Raw genomic sequence first — 17,892 nt, 5'->3', positions numbered from 1 at the left:
GAAAATAATGTTTAAAAATAAACTCATCCTATGGAGCCATTAGTGATTCCCTGACTTTGAGACTGCCCTTCTCTGTGCCACGGAAATCGTGAAAGGAATCCAAGTTCATTTGCGAAAATTCATTGTTTTTACCTCGAGTTAGCACCTGACACAAATGGTTAATTTTTATTACGATGTAAGGATCAGGACAAAAATGCATTCTTGAAATTTTATTTTAAAAATGCCATTTCGATAAACAAAGAATTTGCTGCATTTTCCTTTGAAAGACAGGACAAAGAAATGAAGTTTGAATCAAATTACCTAATTATACAATAAAGTATCTGAGCCAGGGCAACCCCCCTGCTTTAACAACGACACTATTCATATGTAGGCATTGTCGTCCTCAGTTTATGTTCACTCTGACATTCCACAGGTAAACCCTGCATCATAATATTTTATAAATTAGTACCCCAGTCTCACACTCCTAAACATGTCATCTCTGACACATGCCGAGACCAACCTCCCAGCTCCACGCGCAACAAATTTGGAGGCAAGGTCATGCCTGGTAGGAGGGGCATTTTAAGCATGTTACACATATAATATCCACAGGTCTTGCATTATTCACATGACAATTGCCATTTTTTGTGGATTCCTTTTTTTGTTGCTAAACTCTAGTGCTGAAACACTGCATCTGAAATGGTTGCAAACTTCAAAGGACCAATCCCAATTGAACTGCACACTGCCTTTCATGTAGGCCCTGGTCCATTTGGCTTTTGTTACATCCATACGGCCAAATCAAGGCCATGGGACCCCAGAAAGCTAAGAGAAAGTAAGAATATGTTAACTGGATTTGCAATATATACATTGTGTACCCTGATAACCCAAATCAAAAATGTGCAAATTTAAAAAAAAAGTAATGCCAGTGTGATCTCAAAAAAAAAGAAAGAAATGGTAAATTCAGTAGTTAAACATTTCAATGAATTCTAAATAAATTAACACAAAATAAAGTGATCTCCGTGGAGTTTGAATAACTTTGGTAAAATGTTTGAATGAAATAGCTCATTGATTCATTCACTTCCTCTTTGGATGGTGTCAAAAAGCATGTTGTGGTTTGACTATTGTTGGGCGAAGGCAGTTTTTGCTGGGTGAAAGGCGTTTTGTTCTGGTGAGCAGTTCTGGTTCTCTTTGATCTGCCGCCACGCCACATCTTTCACCCACAATGCAGAATCTGTGCGGCTTCCATCCATGTGGGCAGACTGTAATACTGAGGTGTGCTGCAGCGTTCCCTTTCAGAAAGCAGTACTGACCGCATTTGCTCGTCTTCCTGCGAGTTGGACCATCTCCTGAGGGACCTTGTCTAGCTGCTCATAGGCCAGGCAACCTTCTTCTCCTAGGCAAGGAAGAATTGAGGGATATGAAAATGATGATTTTGTGATTGGGTTGTGACGTGCACATATTTTCAATGCATTAAACATTTCACTGACCCCAATTTCCATGTGGTGTGTTCATGTGGTAGACCAGAGTATCATTGGATTCTGCACCTTAGGAGGAGGATATTTGGCCCTTGAGTTCCAAAGTGCTGCACAAGTAGATCCATTCACCACGCTGTTGATTTTTTCCATTTCCAATATTTATTCACTTCCCTTTTAACTGCTGTTATGGATTCTAATTCCCTTATTATTGATGTTAGAGCATTCCACATCCTAACAACCCCCTGCACAAAAGAACATTTCCTCACCACTCCCTTCATTTTTCTGGTGATTATTTTAAATTCATTCCCAGACAGGTAGTGAAAATAGTTCTTTCTGGACTTTAATTGAAACCTTTTGAACACCCCTATCAGATCTGCACTTAACCTTTCCTGTTCTTGTGAAAGAAAACCCTACTTTCTCTAGTCTTTCCTCATAACTAAGGCCTTCCTCTCCTTCTTGACTTACTCTATGGCTTTGACATCCTTCCTGAAGTGGTGAACCACAAGTAAACATCATAGGGTGGAAATTTCTTCAAGCCCATTTTCAGGCCTGAAGTGGCTGCTGTGCATTGGAGCAACTCAGAAACTTGAAACCAGTCAAAAATTGGCCTTGGGCTACAACAATATCATCTTGGCAAACTCATGGTGCCTATTGCTCCTCCTGCAGATAGTGCACCCATTTAAGATGAATATCAGCAGCTTGATTCATCAGCAGTTTCTCAAAGATAGGACCCAGAGAGGAGGGGAGGCTGGTTGGGAGTATCATAACATCAGGAATAGGGAGCAGCTGTCCTGCTTCCCCCCGAAACCATAGTAATGTTTTATTTTAAAATATTTATCATTTGGTGGTGGTTGCGAGAGGCTGCATTGAGTTGAATAGGCCTAAGTCCTGCTCTGATCCTCACTAATTCATTTCCCAGAGGGCATTAAGTAGGCAATGCGCTCTTAGAAAGCAGGACTGTTGCTGGCATGGTAGATGAATTTCCCACAACCTTGCAAGGTTTCTTCATTGCCTCTCTAGGTAACATTACGAGGGCTCCGTTGTATGTTGGGGGGAGCATTGCTGGCTCGATGTCCCAGTTTAGAGTTTTGCTGTTTAGCGGAAGATGACTGGAAGTGGGGTTATTAGAGTTTAATGCCTGTTAAAAGATGGCCACCTTGGAATCCTGAAATGTGACTCGAAACAAGTCGGACATGTTTCAAGTGTATGATGTGGTGTATTGGTCTCTGACATTGAACCTTGTTTCCCCTTTTTACATCCACAAAACAGATATAATGAGGTTCAATTACTATCCCAATATTCTGACTGAAGCTTAAACAATAACTTGTACATCTTCAGCATTGATCCCCTCTCCTTTGTCATCTTCTCCATCTGCTCCCAACATTTGTGTACCTCTCTGCTCCTTCACTGCTGTGAAAAGTAAGACGTACAAACGTGGCTTGGCTGATTTTGCACAAATTCTAAATTGTGCCCACAGGTCACGGTATCAGTTCAGAACTTTTAAATATGGGAACGCCAGTCAAACAATCCCCCAGGCTGTTTGTGCTCAGTTGGTTAAAGGTCGCACCAGTTCCGCTCAATTGCAACAATTTAAAAAAAACCCCCACAATTTACATTGAAGAAACACAAACAAAGAGCTGGGCTCTACTTGACTACTCTGGAGCTGAGTAAGCAGTGTGATGCCTCAGGGAAGGTATACGGCCAGATCTGAGCTTACGATAATATAAAAGCAAAATACTGCGGGTGCTGCAAACTGAAACAAAAACCACAAATGCTGGAAAGTCTCAGCAGGTCTGACAGCATCTGTTGAGAGAGAGTAGAGCCAACATTTTGAATCTTGATGACCCTTCATCAGAGTTATGAACAAATAAAAGCAGAAGAGATTTATACAATGAGGGTGGTTGGGGGGGGACAATGGGGGTGGGGGGCTGTAATTGGAGATTTTGCAGTATTTTCTGTTGATCTTTCGACACCTCTGTCTCCAGTCATCATCTGCTAAATGGCCCACCCCTTCAGATTCATGTTTGTCTGTTTGTGGTAGTTTTGGGCACAAACTTAAAGACCACTGATCCCGTCCCTGGTCCCAACTCAATAAATGACAAGGTAGTGTCAACGGTCACACCATTTAAACAAAAAACTCCACAATAGATGAATGGCATCATAGAAATGTACACCCCTCTTTTAATATAGTTCACCGGAGCTTGTATGCAATCATTTCCATAGACCAGTCTCAGGGATCTATTTGATTTATTTGTGTATGGGAAACAGGACACAAAGATGAAGTTCAAAATGTCAGTGTTATTGCTAACAATCTTGATGGAAGATGTGGCAACCATATTACGCCTATTAACAAATGTACATTCTGTGGCAGACTAGTTCCAACTCAAAGGTGTAGAAGCAATTCCACAATTCCCCAAGGTACAATCTTAATTTGCTTTTAATTTCATTAAATGGAAAGAAAGGGTGGGATTTTCAGGATGCACACACCCCAAGATCGGAAATTCCCACCAGAAATCAACGCACCTTTGCATGGTCTGCCAAATTTTATGTCCCACCCGCTGTGATTCCTGTGGCAGGTGGGACGGGAAAATTCCACCCAAAGTTTAAAAATAAATTGGAGGGTAAGAAGTCCTGATCATTTGAACTTACTGCCAATGGAAGGGGGGACATTTTGCAGCACTGACCACACTACCTCACTTGGATAGTGTTTTTAATGTGGCTCATGTCTGCATGGAGAAGACCATGGAAGAGTTAGGCAAAGTGACCCTGGATTCACATCAATGAAACATCAGCCACTTTCTGCCTGCTCTCAATCTGCCTCTTCCCATTGTGAGAAGATTTGCATTAATGTCACGCAGTCTTTCAAAAAAAAGGTTAGGTTTTATAGTTTAATTCTCTTGGCCCCAACCACTGCGTGACAAGAGCATCAGATATCATCTCAGGGATTACCACATCTGACTCCTAGCCCACCTGCCTGATCTCCATCCAATAATTTCCATGGCCAAATAATCAGCCAAACTGTTAATTCATTGCACTAATTGCTGTGGTCAGCCTTCCAGTGGTTGGCAGCTGACAGCCTGAGCAGTTCTTGTACAAATTTGGCCCAAACTATTGCTGGAGGTCGAACAAAGCACTGATCTACATGCTGTGCGGCTTACCCTTATGGCAGAACACTCACCGAGTGAGAGGAGTGATTCAGCAGCAGCTTGCCGAAGAGGTTCTCTCTCAGATTGGCACAGACTCACCAACATGTCAATACTTTCACTAGCCTGCCGGGGAAAAGATTGAATATTTGGAATTGGTTAACTCAGTATTGGCAAATAACCAGCTCTTTATTGAAGAAATTATCATTCCGAATGTAATACAATAATATTCAAACAAAGCCTAGTAATCATCAAGGAACATACATGTCATAGCTATGCCCTCAGATGCCACAGGAACCACACCTTTCGATTTTGTGTGTTTCATTTATTTATAAATCTAACTTAACCACTGGTTCCTTATTTCTAAGACAATACCTCCTTTCTTGACCTAAATTTTCAGATCTTGGAAGGACCTTCACCCAGTTGACACTGAGTCTGAGGTGAAACTCTCCAACAAGGATTGATCTTGTCCTTGACTTCCTGTTTACTTTTCCACTTTATCACTTTGGGCGGCACAGTGGGAGGCACCCCTGCCTCACAGCGCCAGGGACCCGGGTTCAATTCTTGGCTTGGGTCACCGTCTGTGTGGGGTTCGCACATTCTCCCTGTGTCTGCGTGGGTTTCCTCCGGGCGCTTCAGTTTCCTCCCACACTTCAAAGATGTGCGGGTTAGGTTGATAGGCCTTAGTGTTGGTGGGATTAGCAGGATAAATACGTGGAGTCATGGGGATAGGGCCTGGATGGGATTGTGGTTAGTACAGACTTGATGGGCTGAATGGCCTCCTTCTGCACTGTCGGGATTCTTTGATCACATATAGCTGTCCAACTCCGAATCGGTTGGAACTAGTTTCAGGCTTGTGTTGGATTAACTGCTTTTTTTCTTTATTTGTATCCCAACTATCCAATTCATCAGACTCGTTAGTTCCAATTCCCCCCTCCTTCAGAAACCTCTGAAAGTAAAACATGACCTACTTGTACAAGACTAACCTTTTCACTGTCAAAACATCTTGACCAAATGTGTGCGACGACCACGTATTTTAACAATTCTTCCCAGTGACTACTCCAACTACAATCATTTCTGAAGACTCTTTCCGCCTGGATTGTTTCACTTTGACTAACTGTACTAAATGTGGTTTCAGCAATAAAACTTAAGTCTAGACTGATTTCTCAGGAGCAATTTGACTAGCACACTGCCAGGAGTAGCATGATGTTTGTTATGGTAACTAAACAATACAATTGCCAGTTTATGACTCTGTGGCAACTAATGTTTTTTCCTGTTTATATCTGGTGAAGATCACAGTTAACAGTTGATGTTTGCACTCTGCTGTTCCAATTGAAACAGGATGCTGCAGGGGAACCCTGGTCTCTTTTACCTCTTTCATTTCAATTAATTCTGCAATCTCTTCAGAAGAAAGCTAAGGTAAATTGTCAGACAAAATTTCCTCAGGGAATGTATGAACTGGGAACTAGACAAAATATCTAGTTAGTTGTTCTTCGATTCCTTGGAAACCCCTCAGCCTATTTTGAATGGCCGTCGATCAGGATGAAGAGCTGTTCCCCTTCAAATTCTGCAAAATCCCTATGCACTGAACTGGTCATTACCACGTTTGCAAAAGTACTGATGGCAACTTCTTTTCTACTGCTTCATGTGCTCTGCACTGTTTCACGGAGCCTTTCATATCCTAACCAAACCCTGGCCATCAAAAGACAGCTTCTCCTTAGCCGGGATTTTACAACATCGTTCGGGCAAGGCTCGTAAAATCCCACCGACGCCAACGGAGAATTCAGTTCTGCAAGCTTCACCCTTGCAAATTCCAGGCGAGTTGGTAAAATTCTAGCATTTGTCAAGCTCATCCCTAACTGTTGATCATGAAGAATACATAATAACTTGTGATCTGTACCTTTCAGGAATTACAAGTCTAGATCTCTACATAACACAATCCTTATCAACCGACAACTCATTGCTAAACATTTAAAGAAATGGCCCAATTTCTAAATCCAGTGTCTTGTGCTGGTCACCTGATTGTGATATAGTTATACACCCTCGCCAACACAGAGTCACTATGATTTCTTCTAAACAAGACAACTGCTGTGACTGGCATCTCATCTATGAGTGAATAGAAAAATATATCTCCTCAGTTGGCACTACCTTGCGGAAGATAATCTGGACAAATTATCATTACAATGATATTCCAATGGTCTGTAATATCATATTGATAAGTAGATTAAACCAAAGCCCATCCTTACATTCAGCCTGCAGCTAAAGTTGGGTCTCTGGCCAATTGATGGACCCTATCAAAAAAGCTTCAAAAAAACCCCTCAAATTTCCTCACCATCTTCTTTCCTCCAGCAGAAATAGTGTCCTCACAACCTCTACCCTATCCATCCCCTTCATCATCTTATACGTCTCAATAAGATCCCCCCTCATCCTTCTAAACTCCAATGAGTACAAGCCCAGTCTATTCAGCCTCTCTTCATAGTTCAACCCCCTCAGCTCCAGTATCAGCCTAGTGAACCTCCTCTGTACTCCCTCCAAGGCCAAAATATCCTTGCGTAAGTGCGGCAACCAAAACTGCACACAGTACTCCAGCTGCGGCCTCACCAGTGCCCTGTACAGTTGCAGCAAGACCTCCCTACTTTTATATTCAATCCCCCTCGCTATGAAGGCCAGCATCCCATTTGCCTTCCTGACCACATCCTAATAACTCCAGCTGAGCATCTGGCATAACTATAATGATCAAAGTCCTATCATTATTATTGTAGTCTGGATTTAATAAAAGTTGTACTTACTTTGATGCATTTCAGTGCTGTGCAAGCTGCCCTCTGGATCTTTACATTGGGTTGGGTCAATGCCTTGGTGTAATAAAGCAAAGCCTGTGAAAGAAAGAAAAGCGTTCTTTCAAATGTACTATTGACAGTTTTCTTCTGAAGGAAGTACGAATGCAATTTTACATCAGATCATGAGAAAATAATGCTGGATTTTACAAGGGTTGTGGGGGGAGGGGTGGTACGGTGGCAGGGAGGTTAGTTCTCCCCTCATTCTGGGTGAAAAGTTGGTTCCCAATGGTCCAACTCCTTGACCTGCAGCAACAACACTCTGTGAACCATCTGGCTGTGTCCGATCTCCGCCACCTCAGTTGAAAGGATGGCCCACCCATGACAGCTCTTGCAGCCCCAGCAGCACCAGAACTCCGTAGTGGACACCGTTGGGCCACAAAGTGGCAAAGGTAGAAAGAAGATCATGGCATCTGGAGACAGATTAGTCCCAGGCATTTAAGGCAGGAATTGGCTGGAAAGCATAGGGTGGAAGGTAAAGAGGAGGGTGTAGGAAATGTTTGGAAAACAGGTGAGAAGGAACAAAGTGGTGACATCTTGGAGGGGTTTCTCCATGTATGCAGTAGACACCCATCCAAGGGTCATGCCTTCTCTTCATTCCTGTCTTTTCCCACTGACTTTCATTTCCTGCCCTTAACATGCAGTCTCTAGTGTCTTATTACCAAATCTGTGTGATATATTTCCCTGTTGAGCCAAAAATCTATCAACTCCCTTTAATAAAATCTGCATTCCCGGCAGTAGACGGTCTTTTGCTCCATAAGCTAACAGCTTTGTAAAAGATTTACTGATTGTTATGGCAGCTGTAGCTCAGTGGGCAGTACTTTTACTTCTGGTTCAGAAGGTTGTGGATTCAAGTCCCATGCCTGTAACCTAAGGGTACAATGCAACCTAACACTTGGCACTGTGATAACAACAGAAAGTGCTGGAAAGAGTCAGCAGATCTGGCAGCACCCATGGAGGTAGAGAGGGAGTAAATATTTCTAGCCTCTATGAGTCTTTCTCAGGCCACCTAGACAGTTAGACCTACAGGGTCGTGGCCAATTATTATTTCTCAATCAACATCACTAAAGCAGATGATCTGATTGTTTATCTCACTGCTGTTTGTGCTCCATTTGGCTTCTGTGTTTTCTACATTAGAACAATAACTATACTTCTGGCTGTGAAGCATTTTCAGATGTCGTTAGCTCTGCCAATTAGTGTATGAATGTAAATTCTTTCTTTCCAATTGATACTTTTTCTGGTGAATTCTCAGATATTCATGCAGAGAAGAGGAACATGTTCCCACTTTCTAATGAAAGCATTGAGCACTCAGATCAGGCGTGATATGATGTAAATGCAAAGTAAAAACTACTTCCTATTTTGCTGATGTTGCCTGTAAATGGATCATTGATTCATCCATTGTTGCCAAAAAAACCCACTCAAAAAAATATTGGTTTCATGTGGAGAAGCTGGGATTGCTCTCCTTAAGAGTGAAAAAGTTTACAGGAAGATTTAAAAGAGATTATGCAGGGTTTTCACAGAATGAATAGGGAGGAGGCGTTTTCAATAGAACAAGGGTCAAGAATCAAATGACACAGAATTAAAATAACTGCAAACAAATGTTTGCGATGAAGTGTTGTTGTGATCCGGAATGCATTAGTTGAAAGGGGGATAGATATAGATTCGATAGTAACTTTCAAAAGGGATTTGTATATTTGGACAACTTGTGCGGGGCTATGAAAAAAGAGCAGGGACTAATTATTTGGCTGTCAAAGCGATGGTGCAGGCACAATACACAATCAATTGGCAGGATGTTAAGCCTGTACTCTCCATCTGTGAGATTGCCAGCAGGGGCTCAAAATTCAGTGAAATTCGGAAATTGCGAATCTCTCTGGTGACATCACGATCTCCAATTTTTGCCGCCCCTCATTGATGATGTAATCAAGTTCATGTCCATATTGGGTACGAATCTGATTTGCATTCATTTCAATAAATTTAAATGTCATTAAAGACTGCCCTACCTGATCTCCCTCCACCCCACTAGATTTTTATACCTTGCTCATGTGACCCAGATGTGGACCTGTCAAGGGGATTGCCTCGGGGGGCCGGGGGGCACAAAGATCACCAGAGCCCCTGGGGGAGAGGGACATGGCCAAGCCCCCAGCAATGCCCCCTGACAATTGATTGGGTGGGGGGGGAGGGGGGGAGGCGCTCAATCAGAGGCGAGCAGACACTGTGAGTGATGAGGATGCCTGCAGGATTGGTGATGGGGGGTGCGGAGAGGAAGGGGGCCAATGCTGGGGATGATCGGAAGTGGAGTGGGTGGGGGGGGAGGGGGGTGTGGGTGGTGGAAGGGGTCGACGCTAGGGATGATCCGAGGCAAGGGTTATGGGAGGGGGAAGTGGAAGGCCATAGATACCTCTGTGGTGGAGGAGATTAATTTTTTCAGTGATTGGGCCACCCTCTAAAAACAGAGCCCAATCTCAATGGGGCCGATTCCTGGCCCCAGGCGTCCCTGTCTTGCCACAGTGATAGTGCAAACCACACCCACTCTATATTTTGGCAGAAGATCTGGAGGCTGCTCAGTGGAGCTGGGGCATTCCGTGCCAGATTTCCCAACAGAACTGACACACTACCAAATTCTCATAAGATCCCACCAAATCTTCTTCTATACTCTTAGATTCTATGATCCTGAGATAAGCCACAAAATAATGAGGTTGTTTTCCAGGCAGTTTTAGCTGGAAGCCTCAGTTACTAGAGTAAACTTAACGGATAGAAAATCATGGACAGCACAATGACTATCCTGATGTCTGAACTATTTTGCCAGCTACGATAAAGAAAAAGCCAACTATGAAAATGAACATGATGACTACTTGAATCAACTTGCTATAAGTGCAGAGACTTACTCGTTGTTCCCCAAAACTACCTCTAATTCAGTAGAACTATTTCAGCATTCATGTAAAAAGTTTCCACCTGAAGCAACAGCAGGGGCTAGTTAATACATTACACATCAAATATAACCATGTGGAGATAATACATATATTGTTAGACATTATAGTAATTAATACTAAGGGAACTAAGCACAATAAAATCAAAAACAACATTCAGTATTGTATTAGAGTTCTTACCTTTTCGCGGAAATTGTTGTTTGTGGAAGCTGTAGCAAGGAAGGAAGTTGCAGCGTGCACTACGTTGCTGTTTGTTTCCAACAGAAGGAAAGCTATTGCCTTTAGAGTCTCCTCGAAAGGTTGAAGATTCTGGGCTGGATGCTGCTCCAGTGTTTGTAATGTCTTTTCCAGCTGCGAGGACTGAAGAGTTTGCAGCAGTACAACTACATTTAAAAACAAGGAGATGGCTTATAATCGCTCGTCCTCATTTCATTTCAAAGGTTAGATAAAGAAAAACTACATGGAACAAAGAAAGATGTCACAAAGTGTGACACAGCCAATTAAGTACTTTTTAAAAGTGTACTTCCTGTTAAGTGGGAAATTTTTCAGACAATTTGCACGTGACAAAATACCGGCTCACCTATTTCAGTAACGTTCACTGATGTGTAATTGTTGAGCAGGACACTCAGAGGACTATTATGTTCTTTTTCAAATAATTCTTGAGATCTTTGATGCCCACTAGATTTATTGACACTATGTGGACAGTACGGTGGCATAATGGTTAGCAGTGCTGCCTCAGAGCACCAGGGTCCCGGGTTCAATTAGGGTCTCGGATCACGATCACTTGGAGTTTGCAGATGCATGGACTTCCTCGCAAACTCAAAAGACGTACAGGTTAGGTTGACTGGCCATGCGCAATTACCCTTTGGTGTTGGGGTGAGCAGGGTAAATAAGTGGGGTTATGGGGATAAGGCCTGTGTGGGATTGTGGTTGGCGCAGACTCAATGGCCCATAACAGTATCTCACCAGTGCAGAACCCACTCAGCATTGTGATATAATAAAGTGCTGGAAAGACTCAGCAGGTTCAGCAATATCTCTGGAGAGAGGAATTGACTTAATGTTTCGAGTCCGTATGACTCTCCTTCAGAGTTCCAAAGAAGTCAATGGAATGAAGGACTCAAAATGTTAACTCTGTTTTTCTCTCCACAGATGCTGCCAAACTTGCCTACTCTCCAGATTTCCAGTTTTTATTTCAGATTTTCAGCAACTGCAGTATTTCCTTTTTATTTGAGTGTTGCACTGTGGTTGTTGTCTAAGATTTTCTGCTCAGATCTCTGGACTGGGGTTGAAACCATTACCTTCTGACTCAGAAATGAAATTATTATTATTGAGTCATCTTTAATTATCTAAATATTAACTTCATCTATTATAATTAATTTTTATGACAGCATGCACATGCCCCGTAGCATTGTTGAGCAGGAGTGTACAAGCATGAAGAAAATCACATAGAGGGTTTAAAGTTTATTTATTAGTGTCACAAGTAGACTTACATTAACACTGCAATGAAATAACTGTGAAAATCTTCTAGTTGCCACACTCCAGTGCCAGTTCAGGTACACTGAGGGAGAATTTAGCATGGCCAATGCACTTAACCAGCACATCTTTCAGACTGTGGGAGGAAACCAGAGCACTCAGGGGAGACCCACGCAGACATGGAGAGAACATGTAGACTCTGCACAGACAGTGACCCAAACCGGGAATCTAATCCTGGAGCTATGAGGCAGCAGTGCTAACCAATGTGCCACCATGCCTTCCAAGGATGCCTTTGGGGAAAAGTTAATTCACAAAGCAATGCTTCTAATGATGCTTCGCAGCCTTGCATTGATTCCCCAGGGGAATAGAGCATAAATAACATTTTGCAACTTGTGCAGAAGCATGTATACCATGTCCCTCATGTTAGTGAGAGGTGTACACAACAATAGCAGCAATTGTTGCTTGCTACCCACATGATATGCTCCTCAGGTGTTAAACCAAGACCATGTTTGCCTGTTGGTTGGATGTAAAAGGTCCCATTGTGCTCTTTTAAAGAATAACAGGAGTGTTACCTGTCTCCTGGTTACCTGTCCAGTGCCAACAAAATTAACCAACCATTCAGCTGTTTGTGGGACCCTACTTTATCCAAATTGATTGCCACGTTACCACACAACGACCACACTTCAAAAGTAGTTAATTGGCTGTGAAAGGTTCTACATGAAGTCCAATTCTCTCTTCCCTCTGTTAGTTCAGACTGTGCATTGGCAATGTAACATTCCTAATGGTATACTAGCAGTCTTGAATGTGCTGAAAAGAACGGAGGGGGGTTCAAGCCAGATAAAAGTGAGTCGGGTATAAAACAAGAAACTGGCTTGTATGGGTTAAGTTAAAATTACCTCTGCATAATAAACAAAAATGTATCTCAGGTAGGGGCTAGATATGCAAGTATTTGAAGACATCAGACAATAGAGGAATGGATCAAAGTAAAAGGAAAAATAATGGAACATGAAGGATAAAATTAGGGTATTGGGAGAATCAGTAAAACAAAGAGCAGAAACAACTATAGTCTAAAGTTTGATGAAATCAAGGTCATAGAATCATAGAGGTTTACAGCATGGAAACAGGCCCTTCAGCCCAATTTGTCCATGGAGCCTGTTTTTTTTAAAACCACTAAGCTAGTTCCAATTGCCCACATTTGACTCATATCCCACAAAAGCCATCTGACCCATGTAACCCTCTAAACACTTTTTAAAAGACAAAATTGGTCCCATCTCTACTACCATCTTTGGCAACTTGTTCCAGACACTCACCACCCACCGTGTGAAAAAATTGTCTCTCTGGACACTTTTCATATCTCTCTCCTCTCACCTTAAACCTATGCCTTTTAGTTTTAGATTCCCCTATCTTTGGAAAAAGATATTGACTGTCTAGCTGATCTATGCCCCTCATTATTTTGTAGACCTTTATAAGATCACCCCTAAGCCTCTTACACTCCAGAGAAAAAAGTGGCATTCTATCCAGCCTCTCCTTTTAACTCAAACCATCAAGTCCTGGTAGCATTCGAGTAAGTCTTTTCTGTACTCTTTCTCATTTAATAATATCATTTCTAAACTAGGATAACCAGAACTATACATAGTATTCCAAATGTGGCCTTACCAATGTCTTGTACAACTTCAACAAGACATCCCAACTCCTATTCAATGTTCTAACCAATGAAACGAAGCATGCTGAATGCCTTCTTCACCACTCCATCCGCCTGTAACTCCACTTCCAAGGAGCTATGAACTTGTACCCCTAGATTTTTTTGTTCTATAACTCTCCCTAATGCTCTCCCATTAACTGAGTAAATCCTGCCCTGATATGATCTACCAAAATGCATCACCTCGCATTTATCTAAATTAAACTCCATCCGCCATTCGTCAGCCCACTGGCCCAATTGATCAAGATCCCCTTGCAATCCTAGATAATCTTCTTCACTGTCCACAATGCCACCAATCTTGGTGTCATCTGCAAACTTACTAACCATGCCTCCTATATTCTCATCCAAATCATTAATATAAATAACAAATAACTGTGGACCCAGCACCAATCCCTGAGGCACAACACCGATCACAGGCCCCCAGTTTGACAAACAATCCTCGACAACCACCTCTGTCTTCTGTCATCAAGCCAATTTTGTGCCTATTTGGCTACTTCATCCTGGATCCTGTGAGATTTAACCTTATGCAACAACCTACCATGCGCTACCTTGTCAAAGGTTAAAATCACTTTGAGTTGCACATAGGAAGCTATGTGCTTTTGTTTCTTCAGTTTGCGCACTGCAAAACCAGCAGCTAAGACCATTGTTTTGTACCTTCATTTGCCAACTGTGTCAGGTGATCTCCGAAGTTGGATATGTTGTGACGAGTCAGATAGTTAGCAAACTGGCAGACAGTTATCACTTCCTGTGTGTCAGGAGCCGCAAACAACTCTGATTTTTCGAGCATCTGATTCACGAGGATTCGAAAGACTGGGAATCAGAATAATGTGTTAAAACATTAAAAACTCAAAAGAGGTGTACAAACGATTAGACTCAAAAGCAAGTCTTCATTTTACTTTTAGAGCATTTCAAAGAAAAAGAGGGAGATCTACCCAAAGAAACACCACCTACAGGTTTCCCTCCAATCCTACACCATCCTGAATTGGAAAAAATATTCTTACAGTGTCACTCGGTCAAAACCCTGGAACTTCCTGACCAGCACTTTGGGTGTACCTTCATCACAAGCATTTGCAGCAGCTCAAGAAGGCATTTTACCATTTCCAAGGGCGAATAGAGATGGGCAATAAATCCATAGAAGCCATACAGTGCAGAAAGAGGCCATTTGGCCCATCGAATCTGCATCGACTCTCTGAAAGAGCATTTTACCCAGGCTCAGTTCCCCATCTTATCCCTCTAACCCAGTGCATTTACCATGACTAATCTATTTAACTTACACATCTTTAGACACTAAGGGGAAATTCACCTAACCTGTACAGCTTTGGACTGTGGGAGGAAACCAGAAGACACGGAGGAAACCCACGCAGACACAGGGAGAATGTGCAAACTGCACATAGACATTGACCCGAGACCCAAATTGAACCCGGGTCCCTGGTACTGTGAGGCAGCAGTGCTAACCACTGTGCCACTGTACTGCTTTACCAGCAGCACCCACATCCCACAAATGACTAAATGAATTTTAAAAATTCATTCCACGCTCAAAGTCTTCCAACATCGGAAGGGGGCCTTTTTTCAAAAAGTTCTAGAGATTAACCTAAAGAAAAAGGCATGAGGATCCCAGATGCCTCTCCTGGCAAGTTAAAACTCAATGACAGCAACAGGCTCAAAGCTTGTGAATTTAAATTATTTTTCTGTGGTCACTAAGCAGTATACGGTAACAAAAAGCTTTTTTTTTTAAGTTGCTCTAGAGCCAGGGTTTTCCTCATCATTCTACTCTCACTGCTCATGAACTCCACCATCCTATCCTCCAATGTTGCTGCTCCATTTCCCCACTTTGAACTTAACTCTGAGGGCTTTGGCCAGCCAGGTACTTAAAATAAGCAAACTGCCTCTGCCAATTGTTAGATCACCAAAACATGGGAAGTGAGGCCCAAGGCTCCATTTCAGGCCAGGCTGAGATTGTGCAGTTTGTGATATCAGTTCGAGACTTTACATGGCTGAGTGAGAGCAACATCACACGGTAGTTGCATCCACCCAACGGCTGGAATTTTAGCCCCCCGCCTGTCATGGGAATCGGAGCGGGCGAGGGACAGAACATGGAAAGTTCCGTTGACCTCAGGCGCGATTTTTCGCTTTTGGGATGAGCAAGGCTGTAAAGTCCTGCCCAAAGAGTAATTGGGGGTGCAACTAGTCTATATTTAATTAGTTTTTTTGAGACAATTTGCAGCTCATTTATTACTTTGGCCTCATCAGTTAAGCTTGAGGGTGCCCTTTATGGGTGAGAAGTGTCTACCTGGAACAGCTTTTGCCTTTACCTGCTTCGGAGTGACCTGGACTTTTCTCGTTCACACTTTTGCCGAAACGGAGGCTCATTTGTTTTATCAATCTGTCCACCGGCGCATAAAATCTACTTCCTGAGCGGGAACTCTCTAGCCAGCTGGAAAGCAAAGCCTGGTTTCTCCGTAGCTGTGGAACCACTGTAAATAAATGATTGAATAACACAGGTCAGTATACAAACTGGATATTAACCAGAAGAAACAATGCAAAGCTCTTGTGAGAGGGTTGCATTCTTGAGTGAATAGTGAACAATTTTATCACTTTTCATCAAATTTTTCCAGTCTAATATTATCTCTCACAAAATTGTTCCCTCACAAGTGACTTTGATAACTGAAAGGCAAACGGCAAAAGTGGCCTTCTGTCATTGTCCTCTGTCTCCTATAACTAAGCCAATTTTGAATCCCCCTTATCAAATTACCCTGCATTCCATGAGCATTAGTTCTCTTTATAAGTCTCCCATGTGGCACCTTGTCAAATCCATTTAAACTACATTAACTGCACTGCCCTCATTTACACACCTGGTCACCTCCTCAAAAAATTCAATCAAATTGGTTAGACATGATCTCCGTCTGACGAAGCCATGCTGACTATTCCTGATTAAACCAAGTGGAGATAGACTCCACCTAAAGAAAAAGGCATGAGGATCCCAGATGCTGTTTTAAGCCTCTCCTGGCAAGTTAAAACTCAATGACAGCAACGGGCTCAAAGCTTGTGAATTTAAATTATTTTTCTGTGGTCACTAAGCAGTGTACGGTAACAAAAAGCTTTTTTTTAAAGTTGCTCTAGAGCCAGGGTTTTCCTCATCATTCTACTCTCACTGCTCATGAATTCCACCACTCTATCCTCCAATGTTGCTGCTCCATTTCCCCACTTTGAACTTAACTCTGAGGGCTTTGGCCAGCCAGGTACTTAAAATGAGCAAACTGCCTCTGCCAATTGTTAGATCGTGATGTGGATGTGCCGTTAGATTGCCGTTAGATGTGCCAATTGTTAGATCACCAAAACATGGTAAGTGAGGCCCAAGGCTCCACTTCAGGATTTTCAGAATGTCAATGTGATGAAAAGGAAAACAGAATGATGGAATTCCAAATTAAAGCAGAGAATGTTTGAGACACACATCATAACTCTAAGTCTCTGTAACCCTTGGAATGGAGGTGAATGACGTTTCCTCCTTAAACCCCATTGAGTGTTTGACAGGTGCTACAAATCTGGTTCAGGAAATGTATACGAAATGGGTGCATTCCTCATACAGGTAGATTTGATTTGATTTATTATTGTCATGCGTATTGGTATACAGTGAAAAGTATTGTTTCTCATGTGCTATATAGACAAAACATACTGTTCAGAGAGAAGGAAAGGAGAGGGTGCAGAATGTAGTTAAAAGCATAGAACAAGAGCAAAAGATAGAATTAGAGGGTATGCTGGGCACAGCTCGAGCTCACTCCCTGGCAGGGCTATAGATTGGGGTGGTAACAGGAGTAATGTAACAAGCCTCAAACATCTGGTATTGGCTCCGATGGGCTAAGTTTGGAACACTGGAGAGTGATATTTAACTCCAGGAAGGACCGAAGAAGTGACCGTTTCCTAACAGAGCTTGGAGGGAATAATGGATGAAGAGCTTTTGACAAAAACAAAGGTGAGTTTTTGTTCTGACTGTTCTGGGTTTAAATCTGTCACTCACCCTCTAGTAGATGGTTAATATTTCCTGGTTTCTCTATGCTGAGCTCAGCCAGATTTTCCAGCACACCGGTTTGCTGGGAAATCCTATCCAGGAGGTTGTCCCGAATGACCGGCCACTCTTCAAATGACAAAAGTTGCTGTTAAAATGAGAGCAAAAAGCATTAATATTTCTTTGGCTATGTTTTTAAAGTAAGCGTACACTCCACCTTAACATTTCTCCAAAAATAAATGGTTTTCTTGAATAAAGTGGAAGTAAATGAGACATATAGGGTGAGATTTTCCAGCCTTCCAGCCCCAATTTCCCACTGAAGGGCGGTGGTGCATTGCTTGCTCGTGCTGGGATTCTCTGGT

General features: G+C 42.4%; 1 protein-coding gene across 4 annotated transcripts in view; it reads right to left on the bottom strand.

Annotated features, from left to right (window-relative positions):
* Nucleotides 1-228: 228 nt before the first annotated feature.
* Nucleotides 229-17,892, bottom strand: part of ripor2 (RHO family interacting cell polarization regulator 2) — an 83,091-nt gene continuing 65,427 nt past the window's right edge. For all 4 annotated transcript variants that reach the window (XM_080204339.1, XM_080204341.1, XM_080204338.1 and 1 more), the window contains 7 exons: nucleotides 17,543-17,678; nucleotides 15,840-16,001; nucleotides 14,182-14,337; nucleotides 10,536-10,738; nucleotides 7,384-7,467; nucleotides 4,630-4,720; nucleotides 229-1,369 (listed from right to left, as the gene is read on the bottom strand). In XM_080204339.1, the coding sequence (XP_080060465.1) occupies nucleotides 1,269-1,369; nucleotides 4,630-4,720; nucleotides 7,384-7,467; nucleotides 10,536-10,738; nucleotides 14,182-14,337; nucleotides 15,840-16,001; nucleotides 17,543-17,678 (933 nt within the window). In that variant the 3' untranslated portion in view covers nucleotides 229-1,268. The remainder of the gene's footprint in view (nucleotides 1,370-4,629; nucleotides 4,721-7,383; nucleotides 7,468-10,535; nucleotides 10,739-14,181; nucleotides 14,338-15,839; nucleotides 16,002-17,542; nucleotides 17,679-17,892) is intronic.

Source organism: Carcharhinus amblyrhynchos, chromosome 2, assembly GCF_965287045.1.
Source record: "Carcharhinus amblyrhynchos chromosome 2, sCarAmb.v2.hapA, whole genome shotgun sequence".
In the NCBI taxonomy this organism is placed as follows: Eukaryota; Metazoa; Chordata; class Chondrichthyes; order Carcharhiniformes; family Carcharhinidae; genus Carcharhinus; species Carcharhinus amblyrhynchos.
This window is presented reverse-complemented; position numbering and strand designations above follow the sequence as displayed.